This window comes from Protopterus annectens, chromosome 1.part1, assembly GCF_019279795.1.
Source record: "Protopterus annectens isolate FY-2018-M chromosome 1.part1, PAN1.0, whole genome shotgun sequence".
In the NCBI taxonomy this organism is placed as follows: Eukaryota; Metazoa; Chordata; order Ceratodontiformes; family Protopteridae; genus Protopterus; species Protopterus annectens.
In genome coordinates this window covers 762625119-762638724 of record NC_056726.1, presented here as the reverse complement: position 1 = coordinate 762638724, position 13606 = coordinate 762625119, and the positions used below count along the sequence as shown (strand labels likewise).

Genomic DNA, 13606 nt, shown 5'->3' with positions numbered 1-13606 from the left:
GCTTGACTTCAGTTATAAACCTTAATGCTGTTATGTTCATTTTACCCTTTTGGAGCTTTTCAGCTTTTTGCTGTTGATGTCTAAAATAATTAATTTATTTATTTAACAGCTAAATAAATCATTATGAAATCATTGTCATATTACTGTTCTGTTAAAAAGAAATTTGACAAAAAAATTACCAGTAGTTATGTAACAAGCATCTTCAATTTTTTATTTGCAGTGTTTTGTGATTATACAAGCAAAGAAAATCTATATCCTCTTTTAAAGATTTCATCACTTGTATTTATTTTTTAGTTTAGCCATTTACAGAATGTACAAAATTGAAGCTAGTTATTAATAAACAGTAGTTGCAAATCGGTTATTTAGCTGTATCAGATACTGCTTCCCAGTTTTAATTAATGCCATGTATACCATTTTAACATCGTTGTATTACTTATTTTACTGTGAGCAATATTACATGATACTAAATGACAGTGATACTAAATGCTAACATGACAGAATTAGATGTAAGGGGGGAATTTTATATCTGTGTTTGAGAAATGTGCATTGGCAACTTAGGTTAAATACTAAAACACTTCCCTATTTGAAAAATTCTGCTTCTTTAGGCAGTTTGTTGAATCTGAAAGCACAGTCACAAATGATTGATCAGTACAAGAAAAAAGAAATTATGTACTTACCATAACGTTTCATGTTTGTTGTACATCTCGTCATTCATTCTTACTGGATGGGTTCGGAGCCGATCCTCGGCTCCAACTCGGCCGGATACACTAGCTCGAAGTCTGTAACTTGGCTCGTGGCAGAAAGGTATCCCATCATGCAGTGGTGTTATTCCCCAGATCTTGTTTGCTGCCAACTGTAAATAATCTGTGTAAACTACCAATGATACAGCAGGTATAGAAACAAGGAAAAACTGCAAAGGAGCTACTCAGTAAGGAAGGAAAACCTCACCTCTATGTCCTCTAGGAGTCCTTGGCTGGCGGAAGGTGGGAGGGTGGTAAGAATAAATGGCGAGATGGACAACAAATATGGAATGTTATGTTATGTTAAGTCCATAACTACTTTATGTTGTCCTATCTCGCCTTCTTTCTTACTGGATGGGACAGCATCCCTAGCACCATTTCCCCGGGTGGCTCACGGAAGAACACCTTTGAGCACAGTGGAACCAAAGGAAGCCCTGTCCCTGGAGGGCCAAATCCCCTTTGTAATGGGTAATAAATGTATGAGGAGTTGCCCACGCAGCAGCAGCGCAAATACTGTCCATTGACAATCTCTTGAGGTAAGCAGATGATGTTGCTAATGCTCTGGTCGAGTGGACTCTAACTTTGAATGGTAAATTCTTGTCATTTGAGGAGTATATAAAGGTAATGCAATTTGAGAGCCTATTTGAAAGTGTAATTTTTTAAACTGGCATGCCCTTTTTTCGCTTCAGAAAAGGAAATGAACAACTGATCTGGTTTTCCTGAAATCATTAGTTCTATGCAGATAAAATCTAAGCTGTCTGTGCACATCCAGTTGGTGAAGTTTGTACTCTGTCTTGTTGCTATGATTGGGAAAAAAGACTGGGAGCTCAGTAGATTGATTTGGATTGGTCTGGGAACAAACGTTTGACACAAAGGACGGGGTTAGTATGTAGGGATTCTCTATCTCTATGGAAACCGGGTATGGTGGCTTGATAGAGCTTCCAACTCTGAGACTGTTCTTGCAGATGTAATGGCTACCAGGAAAACAGTTTTCCAAGAAAAAAATTTGAGATCACAAGATGACAAGGGCTCGAAAGGAGGTAAAGTCAGGTGAGTCAGAACAAAACTCAAATCCCATGGAGGAAGAGGTTCTTTCATGGAAGGGCTCAATAAACAAGTGCCTTTTAAAAATGCTTTATACAATTTGTGTGACGTCAGGTTAGGAGTATATTCACCAATGTGGAAATTAGATATTTCAGCTAGTTGGGCTCCAATTGTAGCTGCCCCAGAGCCTTGCTAAAAAATTTCCGCAAGAAATTCCAAAGCTTAACTGATAGAGGCCGAGAAAGGGTCAATGTTTTTTCCTTGTGCCCAGTAGGAGAACCTCTTCCATTTACTAGCATATAACTTTCTGGTCGAAGCCTTTTGAGAGGATATTAAAATGTGTTTTACTTCTGGTGTGAAGTCTTGAAGCTTGACTAAGTTTGAAAGTGGAGCAGCCATGCTCTCGGACTGAGGGTTTGGAGAGCAGGATGAAGAGTTCCGGACATATGAGTCAGAAGGTCTGAAACTGGGTCCAGAACCCAGGGCTTCTCCTGTAGGTGAGGCCAGAGAAAGGAGAAACAACTCTGACAAGGCCATTATGGGCAATGAGAATCAGCCTGCTTCCCAAGAGTTTTGCTTTCTGGATGAATTTCGGTATGAGGGGGAAAAGGGGTGAGCGTACAGAAGTCCTGAGGGCCAATCGTGAATGAGTGCATCTCTTGGTGTCTCCCCCAGAGTGGGGATTAGGGCAGAGTAGCTGTTGCATTTTGTATTCATGGGAGTGGCAAAAAGATCGCAGCAAGGCTGGCCCCATTTACAGAAGATTTCCTCCACTATGTTTTGGTTCAGAGACCACTCGTGAAGCATTAAAATTGCCCTGCTGAGCTTGTCCGCTATAACATTGGATTTCTCCGGGATGTGTGTTGCTACTAGAAAACGCTGGGAAGAAATTGCCCATTGCGATACTCTCAGCGCCTCTCGACAAAGACAAAGGGGGTATGATCTGGTTCCTCCTTGTTTGTTTATCTACCAGACTACCGACATGTTGTCTGTCTGGATTGCAATCGTTCCTAGTGGAAGAGAGTCCTGGAGTGCCTGCAAAACTAGGAGCACTGCTCTCATCTCTAGAACATTGATGTGCAGATGAGCCTAGTGTTCTTGCCATGTGCCCTGGACCGTCCTTCCCAAGTAATACCCCCCCCACCCTACCTGGGAGGCATTTGTGGTCACTGTAGCTACAGGTAGTTGTGGCACAAAGAGTCGTCCTATGGTCATCTGGTTGGACTGAAGCCACCATGGGAGATCTCTCTTGCATGAGTCTGTGATTCTGACTAGGTGAGACATGGGAAGTTCTTGTAATGACCATTGAGCAACTAGAAGCCATTGAAGAATTCTCATAGGCATTCTGGCTAGGGGAACTAAGGTGATCGTTGAAGCTGTAGTCCCTATGAGTTTCAAAATTGTCTTTGCCTTTGCTTTGTTTCTGGGGAAAAGGTTGGCTATTTGTTGTCTGAGAACAGAAACCCTGTCCTGCGGAAGTCATGCCATCATGGAGACGGTGTTGAGATCTGCGTCTATGAATGTAATATGTTGACAGGGCAACAAGGCAGATTTTTGTAAATTGACTGTAATTCCTAACCAGGAGCAGGTTTGAAGAGTGGTGTCCCTCGCCTGTTGAAATAGATGCTTGGTGGTGGCAGTAAGGAGCCAGTCATCTAGGTACGGAAACACTTGGAATCCCAGATGTCTCAAGTGAGCCGTTACTACTGCCATGCATTTGGTGAACACTCTGGGGGCTGTAGTGAGACCAAAGGGCAGAGCTCAAAACTGGTAATGACTGGCTCCCAGCCAGAAGCCTCAGTGACTCTTTGATGCTCTGTCCATTTGTATGTGGTAGGATGCATCTTGGAGGTCTATTTAGCACATCCAATTGTCTTTCCCTAAAATGGGAAGATTCGACTACAGTGTCACCATTTGGAACTTGGACTTCACAGATTCGTTTAGCTTGCTGAGATCCAAAATGGGTCTCCAGTCACCTGTTCTTTTTGGCACTAAAAGGAATCTTGAGTAAGTTCCGAATCTTGTTTGGTCTGCGGTGACTTCTTGGATGACTCTTTTGTCTAGCAACCTTTGAATTTCCACAGTTGCTTGTTCCCTTTGACTGGGTGGAACATTAGGGATTGTTCTTACCTGTGGGGCAGGATGGCAAAAGGGAATGGAATAGTCTCTGGATATTATACTTTGTACCCACTTGTCTCTTGTGATATCTCGGCAGGCTTCTGGGTACAAAGAAACATGTCCCCCGACTGCCTCCAGAGTAGAGCAGACAGGCCTTTTTTCAGGAGCACTAGTAGGGATAGCCGCGAAAGGAGTCACAGTCACCCTTGTTTTGCGGACTCCCCCTGCCTCTAGGATGACGTCTACCATTATTGCCTCCCCCTCTCCACCTTGTGCATGTTGAAAAACTCCCTGGGATCTTTTGAACCACATTTTCCCACTCTTCTGACCTTTAGAATAAGGTCTTGAAGGAATGTAAAAATGTACCCCAAAGGCAGAGAGAGTTTTCCCTTCCTGCTTGCATCTGGTGAGTGTGTCCTTAACTTTAGATCCAAAAAGTGAGGAACCATCAAAAGGGGTGTTGGTAAAGGTAGACTTGAAGGGTTCTGCAAAGTTGCACAAGCACATCCAAGAGAGCTTCCTCAGAGAAACTCCAGAACCCGCTGCCCTGCTTGCTCCATCTGCTGCATAGGATATTAGTCTCATGGAGGAGTTTACGATGGAAGTTAAGGTAGATAACTGAGAAGTGACCTTTTCTGACACCCCCACAGGCAGTGAACCTTGGAGAGTATCTCCTAACTCCTTCAGGAGATCTGTTTGCAGCCTTGTAAAGTGTGAAAGGTAGTTCACCGATCTAAGGGTAAAAGTTGCTGACAAAAAACACGCTTCCCATATCTGTCCATCATCCAGGAGTCCTTGTTCGATGGATGGACAGGAAGATGTTTCAGAAAGTTCCGTCTTGGGGGCTGCTGCTACCACTATAGCATCTACAGGAATGCCTTTCATGAGAAATTCTTTTCCCACAGGTGCTGACGAGAACTTATTTGGCCTCCGAAGGACTGGTTCCATAGTGTCTGGTGACTCCCATGCCTTTTGACTAACCAAGTCCAATAGTTCATCAAAATGCGGAGACACCCAGGAGGCTGAAGGTTGAGATCCAAAAGCCTTCAGGTACACCGACTCCTCATCAGAAGGGTTGATGGATTTCCAGCTGCCTCTCTGTTTCAGGATCTCTAGGATATCTGCAAAGGAGATATCTTAAGAGGATGACCGTGGGGACCCTTCTGATTCCTCAAGGTCAGTGTCAGAGGTGATGGACTCATCACGGGAGTCGATATGCTTCCTCTTGCATGTTCTCTTTCGAGGAGCCTCCTCAGAAGGGTATTCTGGGGAGGTCTCGGAAGAGTGGGGCTTGCCCAATGGGGCTCACTGAGGCTCTGTATCTCTGCTGTCCTATGGATGGGGTGGTGCCAAGGCAGACGTCAGTGCTTTTGGGGGGGTAGAATACCAGTATCCTTGTGTAGAGCTGTAGGAGAGGACAGCACACTCCTCGTCAGCTCAAAGGCAGATTCCCCCTGGCTCCGAGGACACCTCTAGTTCCGAAGAAACAGAGAGAATCCCCGGCTCCAAGGAGATCAGCTCCGAGGCTGATGTAGGAGCCGAGCTCAGCCAAGCCGAAGGTCCAAGAGGTAAACTCAGAACCGAAGAAACTCTGGCCCAAGCACCCCCCCCCCCCAGAGATGACTGGAGAACCTGGGCCTCTAGACAACCCGGATTCCACCGAGAGTGTCAGAGCAGGGATCTGTTCCATAATCTCCTGAAGGGGTCTCTGAATTGAAGAATCTACAGCAAGCAGTGCCTGGGATTCCAGCTCCGAAGATCCAGCTTGGCTCGGAGGAGGAATTGTCGTAGACATAATAGTCATAGTCTTGGCTGACTCCAGAACCGACTGGGTTGGTGCCGAAAACAATTTAGCCAGCGCTAGCAACTTCAAAAGGCTGTGCACCACCCTATCCACGTCATTGTCTGAAAAGCTCCTAGAGGACCTGGAGGAGAGGGTTGGTGAACAGGATCTCTCCAAAATGGGAGATCTCAAGGTAGGGCAGACCGGTAACAGATCAGTGGACCGACTCCGAAATACAGTCTCTTTTGGCTGTGAAGGCCTTGGAGCCGAAGGACTAGATTTGTCCAAGTCTGTGATTTCCGTTGGTTCTGAGGGCTGTGGAGTCAAGGAGATTGATGCATCAGTTGTCTTAGCCAATTTTAGCAGTGGCTCCGACTGAGCTGAAGAAGCAGGAGATGGCCGTTTTGAAGTCTTGTCACTCTTAGACGAAGGGGATCTACTGGAAGAAGTGCTCAATAGAGCCTCCTCAAAAGAAGGTTTCAGGAGCCCTTTGAGTATAAGTTTGTTCTTTCTTTCCTGCAGAACCCAGGAACTGAAAGAATGACAAAAAGTACAAGTTTCCTGGAGGTGAATACCCCCCAGACAGTAAACACAAATGTCATGCCCATCAGTGATGGACATCTTCTGAGAGCATTTCTGACACTTTTTAAACCCTGAAGGCTTGGGTTCCTTCTCTCTAGTTTCCTTTGACATTTTAAGAAGGAAACCGCATTAGAACAGTAACAGGTAAAGCCTAAACACACCTTTGTAACAAAACTAACACACACAAAAAACATTTAAAGTCTCAAACACATTTACCACACTATAGTAACACATTTAAAAAGACAGGAACAAGGAGACTAACTCTGCCCTCTAAAGTAAATGGGCACTAGGCCTTCTAACTTAAACGGACCTAGTAGAGTTGGGAGCAAGAGAGATACACAGAGGAAATTAGCTCTCTAACTGAAACGAGCTAATATATATATATATATAATTACTAACTTCTACTGTAAGCAATAACTACACCACTACCAAAAATTGGGAAAATAGCAAAAAAGCCTTGCGACTAACAACATCCAGTAAAAATACACACTAGAAAAATGAACAGCACTAGAAACTACAGCACACAGTTAAACTACGGAAAAAAACACTAACTACTACTAAGCAATTATTAAAGCTCAATATAGCTTAATAAAGGGAAAAAATATAAGGTTTTTAAAGAACTTAGCCACAGCCAAGGAGAGAGCATCCGAACTCGTAAAGTGGCAAATGAGATCTTGGGAATTACACCACTGCATGATGGGATACCTTTCTGACACGAGCCAAGTTAGAGACTTCAGACTAGTGTATTAGGCCGAGTCGGAGCCGAGGATTGGCTCCAAATCCATCCATTAAGAATGTAGGCGAGATAGGACAGCATAACATCATATGATTTTATACATGTATATAATGGGTTGCAACTTTTAACATATATATTCTAATGAAGTCTTGTTCCATTAAAGACAAAAGCTCTAAATACACAGTTCTCCATTATTCTCCTGGAGGTTTTTGTGGAAGTTTTAGTTGTGTTCTGTTTCAGCTTTTTTTTTACCACTCTGGACTTTGTATTTTTACAAGTGTCACATTATCAGAACAAGAAAAATCTACCTTAATTTTGCATGTCTCTTAGTAGAACATAAAGTAGGCCTTGCCTTCTTGAGTTTTTACATTACTGGGTGCATTCAGAAGATCCTGGTGCATTCTAAAGGCTCATAATTTTATTGTGGCTTAATTGTTTTCCCCAATTCAGCCTTAAATTTGAGCTGTACACTGCTGCAGTGGCTTGAGCAGTGTATTTATATTGGATTATCCCAGATTAACCCCATTAGATCAGGGTCACTATTTGACATTTATTTATTGATTGATTGCAAAAATTCCACAGTGCAAGAGTGGACGTGTGAGCCATCATTGCTGCTCACAAAGTCTTACTGTAGTGTATTTTGGAGACAAGCTTACCTTTGACACGCTAGCATCTATTGGGTGCAGTCTTGGTGTAGATCTGCCCTGCTGTTTAAGGTAGCAGTGCTTCCCAAGTTCTGCCTAGTCACTTAGCCTAGCCACTGTTTGTAGCTTTGGTCTCCAGTGTGGCTACATGAATGGCCTGCTGTTCAACAGCACATTACAAGAATGGCAGACAGACAAAGCTTTGTCATTACTTCTTCCTCAGGAAGCTCCAGCAGGTATGTAATGCACAAATCAAACTCAAATCATCTGGATCATAGTCCATGCTTTATCCCTCGATAGCTTAGTTTGGTCTAAAAGTTGAATTGTCTAATGCTGTATGTTGTTGAATATAAAAGCATTACATGACACTAGCTGTAGTGACTATTTAGAACTCCTTTCTTTTGAATCTACCTATGATAACTTAAAAATAATGTTGTGTCAAATTAAAACGTATATTTTTGTTGCTGTTCGAGTTGAAATTTTTATGACCTTTGTTAACCTGAAATGTTTTCATTTTGTTTTCAGACAACTGAATTTCTTACCCTGGTCTACAAGTTTAAAGAAATGGGTTTTGAGCAAAAAGATATTAAGGAAGTTTTATTAAAACACAGTAATAACCAAGAGAAGGCATTAGAAGACCTGATGACACTTGCTGCAGCCAGCTGAAACATTTCCTTTTTCTGTTTCGTTTTTTTTCCTTTCCATTTTAGTGGCCTGTCTGGTTGAGCACACTTGGATGAGGAATGGGGGTTGTCCCTCATAAACATTTCCAGCTTTTTGTTCTGAAAAAGCAGCAGAGTGCTGTGAGAAATGATGCATGACAGCACCTTTGAGCATATTCCAGACCTGAAAGGAGTGGAGCTGTGTTTGTTTTAAACAGTTGATCGCTGTTTTTTAAAGCAAGGAAGTCTGTGATTAGCAAGGAAAATTCAAAGTTTGTAAAGCAAGAAAAAGTCTGTAATTAACTTGCAAAATTCAAAGTTTGTAAAGCAAGAAAGTCTGTGATCAACAAGCAAAATTCAAAGTGTCCTTTTTATTTGCTCACATGTGGCCACGTAAGATTTGAGATCACCTGAACCTATCACAGTTGACAGATTAGAAAATGATAGTCTGTGAAAAGTTTCCTACTGGATTTGGGGACAGCATTGAAGAGTGGATGTATGTCACATTTTCCTTTGTTAAAAGCTGCTTCCATAACTTGCACCTTTATTGGTTTGACTTTGGATTTGACTTTGGACTGTATTAGTTTTTCCTGCATTTAAAGTATAGCCAGATTTTAGTGCAATATGGTATCTTTGTAGTTTAAAAGGTATTCTCTGAGTTACAGTGGCTCTGAAAAAATGTCTTTCTGCTTCAGAATGTCAGGTTATTAGTGCTAAACACTGTGGAGCCTGACAGGATGCTATAGGCTAACCATTGTGCCGCCACTTATGTCCAACATATGTATTGCTATTGCTTTGTCAGAAAGAGGTAGAATCATCACCACTGTAGGTCAGAACACCCATAAATGTAAATTAGGTGACCTAGATGGTGGACACATCAGTGTACTAGCCTAATAATAATCAAATTGCAGATGGCACAGAGACTCATTGTATGGGTTGATACCTTTTGTCACTGATTCATCTGCAGTGGGTCTCACATGATTCCTTCTTACTAGAACATTTGCCTAGCTTTGTGTTTTGCTTTGTCATACCATCAGCTTCCCGTTGATGTGGTATTTCTGCACACTATATATCTTACTTATTTTACCAGTCACATATTTTTATTGGAGCTGCCTCTTAAGTTTGTATGCCTATCTTTCACATCTGAGTTTTTGGTCCATACTCTGGAATACTTATTCCGATTCATAAAATAACTGCACCCAGTTTATATTTATACATAAGGTCTGGCCAGTCATGAGATGTTGATGTATACAGTTGGAAGATTGGTGTTTGCCACTGAACAAATTGTTAGAGGTGCCACTGCCTACTTACCTTTACTTTGAAACAGTATAGAGAAAGGCTTGCTACCTTGCTGTATAAAGTACATTAAGTAAACAGCTTAGTAGTGGGCATTCCAGGCACTTTAAATGTTGACTGCTTTATAGGGCCTCTAATAGATTGTGCAGCTATTATGTGGCTATATATGCCTTCTTCATTTGGAAGTAAAATGATTCATATCTTGGATATACTGCATGAGTCATTTCAGTCTGTAAATTATGATTTGTATTGATCTCAAATTACCTGTTTAAAATTAAAAAAAAATCAAATACTTGCCTCAGATTTTCAGCTATATGTTATTTTACTTCTAGGAAATTATAATATATTTTTTCAGTGTTAAGAGTGAGACTGGAAGTTTAAAAAAAAAAAAGCAGTTGTATGTGCTTGCACATGCACCCCCCCCCCCCAAATACACACACACACACACACACACACACACACACACAGACACACACACACACACACACACACACACACACCCTTTGTTGTCTGCCTCTGATACATTTTTTCCATTTATTATCTTCACTTCTGACATGTTTTTGTTTAAGGATCCAACAAACAATAATCTTATTTCTTTTGTTTTCCAAAATAAGAAAACAATATAAATATATACTGTTTTAAGATGAGAAACATCTTTGTATGCCTGAGTAGTGGGAACAACTTTTCAAACATGCTTTAAGTAATTTTGTTTCTGCTAAAAAGGTACTAATAAAAAATCTCAATGTTACACTGTTCTCAAGTTTTTCTTAAGCTCATAGTGCTTTAATTTTGTTTTGTTTTGATACACATTACCTCAGGAGTACTTTTTACAGCTATAGCATAGTTTCAGCTTAAAGAATACAGAATGGTGTTGAGTTTATTTGGCATCTACTTTTCTGAAAAAAAGTCAATACCAAAGAGGCTCTGGCTGACTACGTTTGCAGATGACTGCATGATAGGAGCAGTAGCTGAATCCCCAAATGACTTAACCATCAAATAAATAACTGGTGTCAAAATCATGGTCTGAAACTAAATGCCAAAAATGCATTATTGTATCCTTTGGGAAGTTATCTACCCCAGGGAACTACCGCATTGACAATCCGACCCTAAGAATTAACCCATTTGCTCAGTATTTGGGAACTTGTGTAGACAGTGGCCTAAATTTTGACCAAAATGTGTCTGTTGCAAGAAAGTCCTTTTATATTGTACAGCTTATAAACAAAGGGATCCTGTTTAGATCTAAGGATGTCATTGCCCCTCTTTACTTAGTCCTCATTAGCCAAGTAATTGAATATAATGCCCCCTTTGACATGTATCTGTCCAGACACATGGAACAACTGTAACACCCACAGTGATACCTTACTAAAAGGATACAAGGCCTAAACAACATGTCCTACATGGACCAACTCTTAAGTCCTGACAATATACTCTGTATCCTACAGACTGTTAAGAGGTAACCTCTGTATGGCATTCAAGGCTTCCTCTGACCTATTGCTGATGGATTTACTGCACATCAGTAAGTCAAATGGCATCAGAAATACTCGGTGTAGGGATCCAAACCTCTTCTGCAACATCAACAGAACATTTTGGAGGGACAGGTATATTTACAGAGGATACCATTGCTATGGAACAGACCCCCCATCCACACAAAACAAAGTTCATCCCTGTCTATTTTCAAGCACAGCTTAGATCTATGGATGGGAAACAAAATTTACCCCAGGACTGCCCGCCTGGGCTAATAATGGACAGAAACAGCTCCTAAACACTTTATTCCATGCATGGTTCCCCCCAGATTATCTATGGTATGATCCCAGTTATTCTTAGTAGGAGTAAAATGTAATTATTGACCATGGGACGGATAAGGCCAATCTGTAACCAAATGGGATAGGTTATTTTGAGCACAAAAAAGGAAATTGGTTAGGCTTAAAATCGGCCTCAAGGACTGTTAGCCTAATACTTACCTATGAATCTATGAGTTTGGCAGAACCTACCAGAAGGCACATGTTAAGCTGCTTCAGTGACAAATCTGTTATCAGGAAAGCCAAGTCACATGTACAGGGCTTGCTGTTAGATTATAAGTAAGTTACATTTATAACTAGCATCAGCAAACAGGCAAATCATTGCAAGAATTTTTGTAGTGTTAGTTGAGTCTTGATGTTGACTGCGTTGTATTCCAAACCTCAGTGTTGTACAAAGCAGGTGCTTTGCTGTGCAATCTTTGGAGTACTGAGGAAAAGCTAGTGCAAGCAGTGAATATGAGGAAGAATGTAAGAGCTCTGTTACTAAGAATGAGAAAGAAAATTAAGCAAAGTTGGGTACTTTAAAATAATGAATAGATGGATGGAATATATTTTAGTAACATTAGATTGTTTTTATAATCCACAGTTTCCTGTTTTCTGAGGTCCTTGACATCCCTGGAAAATGTTAACTAATATGTGCTGTAGTGAAAGACAAATTTCACCAAAACACTTATCACTCATTGCATCTCTTCATTTGAGAGAGCTATGAGATGTCTTCCTGTGAACACTGTGCTACAATTAGTACCAATATGTTGCACCAAAAGGTTCAGCGTTAGAGTATCTTTCCTGAATAAAGGAACGTGCTGATGTTAGACAAAAGGGGTGCAGGGAAGATGGACTGAGAGTTTTTCAAGAAAGGCACTCCCAGGAAAAAAGGCGTAAGAAAAATCAGAAAACTAAGATTAATTGTTAATGAACCCATGTCTAAAGGGAGATGTTAAATCCCTGTCAGTCTCACCAGGGTCTGAGGGTGCAAGATCCGGAGAGGAATTCACTTGTCTACTTAAACTCCTGTGGCCTGTACATTCTGCATCCCCAGCTACCTTCCTTTTTGGAAAGGGAATGTGAGCTAAACTCATGTAACTGGTCAGATTTCCAGTAAAGAGAATTAATCCTTCAGACTGGATGCCAGCTTCCAGACATCCATCCTTCTCATGTTTATACTGCACCTGTTAGATGGGCTTCTCCAGGACATCCGTACCATCTTGGTGCAGGAAGCCCTGTAGACCCCATGTAGCATTAACTTTTCTTGCCTAAATCCTTGCCAGCAGGAAAGACTGAATGACATTTTATGTATAATTTTAAGACATGACATGGAAGACCAGATCCCTGCCCTACAGTCGTCAGGCTTGAACTTCGTCACCTCTGATTATTGCAGGTTTGCCAAGGAATGTGTAACTGGCATAGAATTAGCCCATAAGTGGCTTATCTTTCAAGGTTGGGCACCATTCCTCCATATAAAATCAAGAGTTCCCTTTCAGACTTTTAACACCACACAGCTTTTCTCCCCTTGGCTTGGTACTAATAAGGAGGACTGAGTGGGAAAGGCAATTCTCCATGTTAAAAACCAAGATCCTCTGAATCCATAAATGTCAACAGACTGCGTATAAAGGATAACAGACGTTGAATCACCAAGTTCTACACTTAAATAAATCCACAAAAAAAACAACGCTGGAATGTATTCCAAAATCTTTATTAGATGAAACAGTTAAGCACTTTCATCCTGATCTTATCCAGGACTTCAAAACTAAAAAATATCCCACTTCCCTCTGATATTTATATATATCAGCACACGATTTCTGAATTAGAAATAAATTAGCTCCCTTATATTTCTTAAAGGTACACACACCAATAAAAAAACCTATGCCAAACTTAATATACAATATGAAATATGTAAACTGTCTTATAATAAATACAATGTTTAAAATATTAAGAAAATATAATAAATAGGAATTGCACCTAATTAAAGCCTAGCTGTTTTTAATTTCAAAACTGGAACTATAGAAGTAATGTCGTTTAGTCATGGTTTCTTGTTGGAATTTAAGGCCGTCTGCCATATTAATTCCCAATACTCTGTTATATCTTGCCATTGACCTCCTCTATGATCTTTTTTATTTGTTCTAGTGTGGAAATTTTAAAAGTCCCATTTTGGCATACTTGTTAAATGTTTTGCTAAAGCATTGTTGTTATTATTTATTTTAT

General features: G+C 40.8%; 1 protein-coding gene across 1 annotated transcript in view; it reads left to right on the top strand.

Moving 5' to 3' along the window:
• The window catches only part of UBAP1 (ubiquitin associated protein 1), a 776235-nt gene extending 766269 nt beyond the window's left edge, over positions 1-9966 (top strand). The window contains exon 7 of the mRNA XM_044078004.1: positions 8173-9966. Coding sequence (XP_043933939.1) covers positions 8173-8313 — 141 coding nt within the window. The 3' untranslated portion in view covers positions 8314-9966. The remainder of the gene's footprint in view (positions 1-8172) is intronic.
• The last annotated feature ends 3640 nt before the right edge of the window (positions 9967-13606 follow it).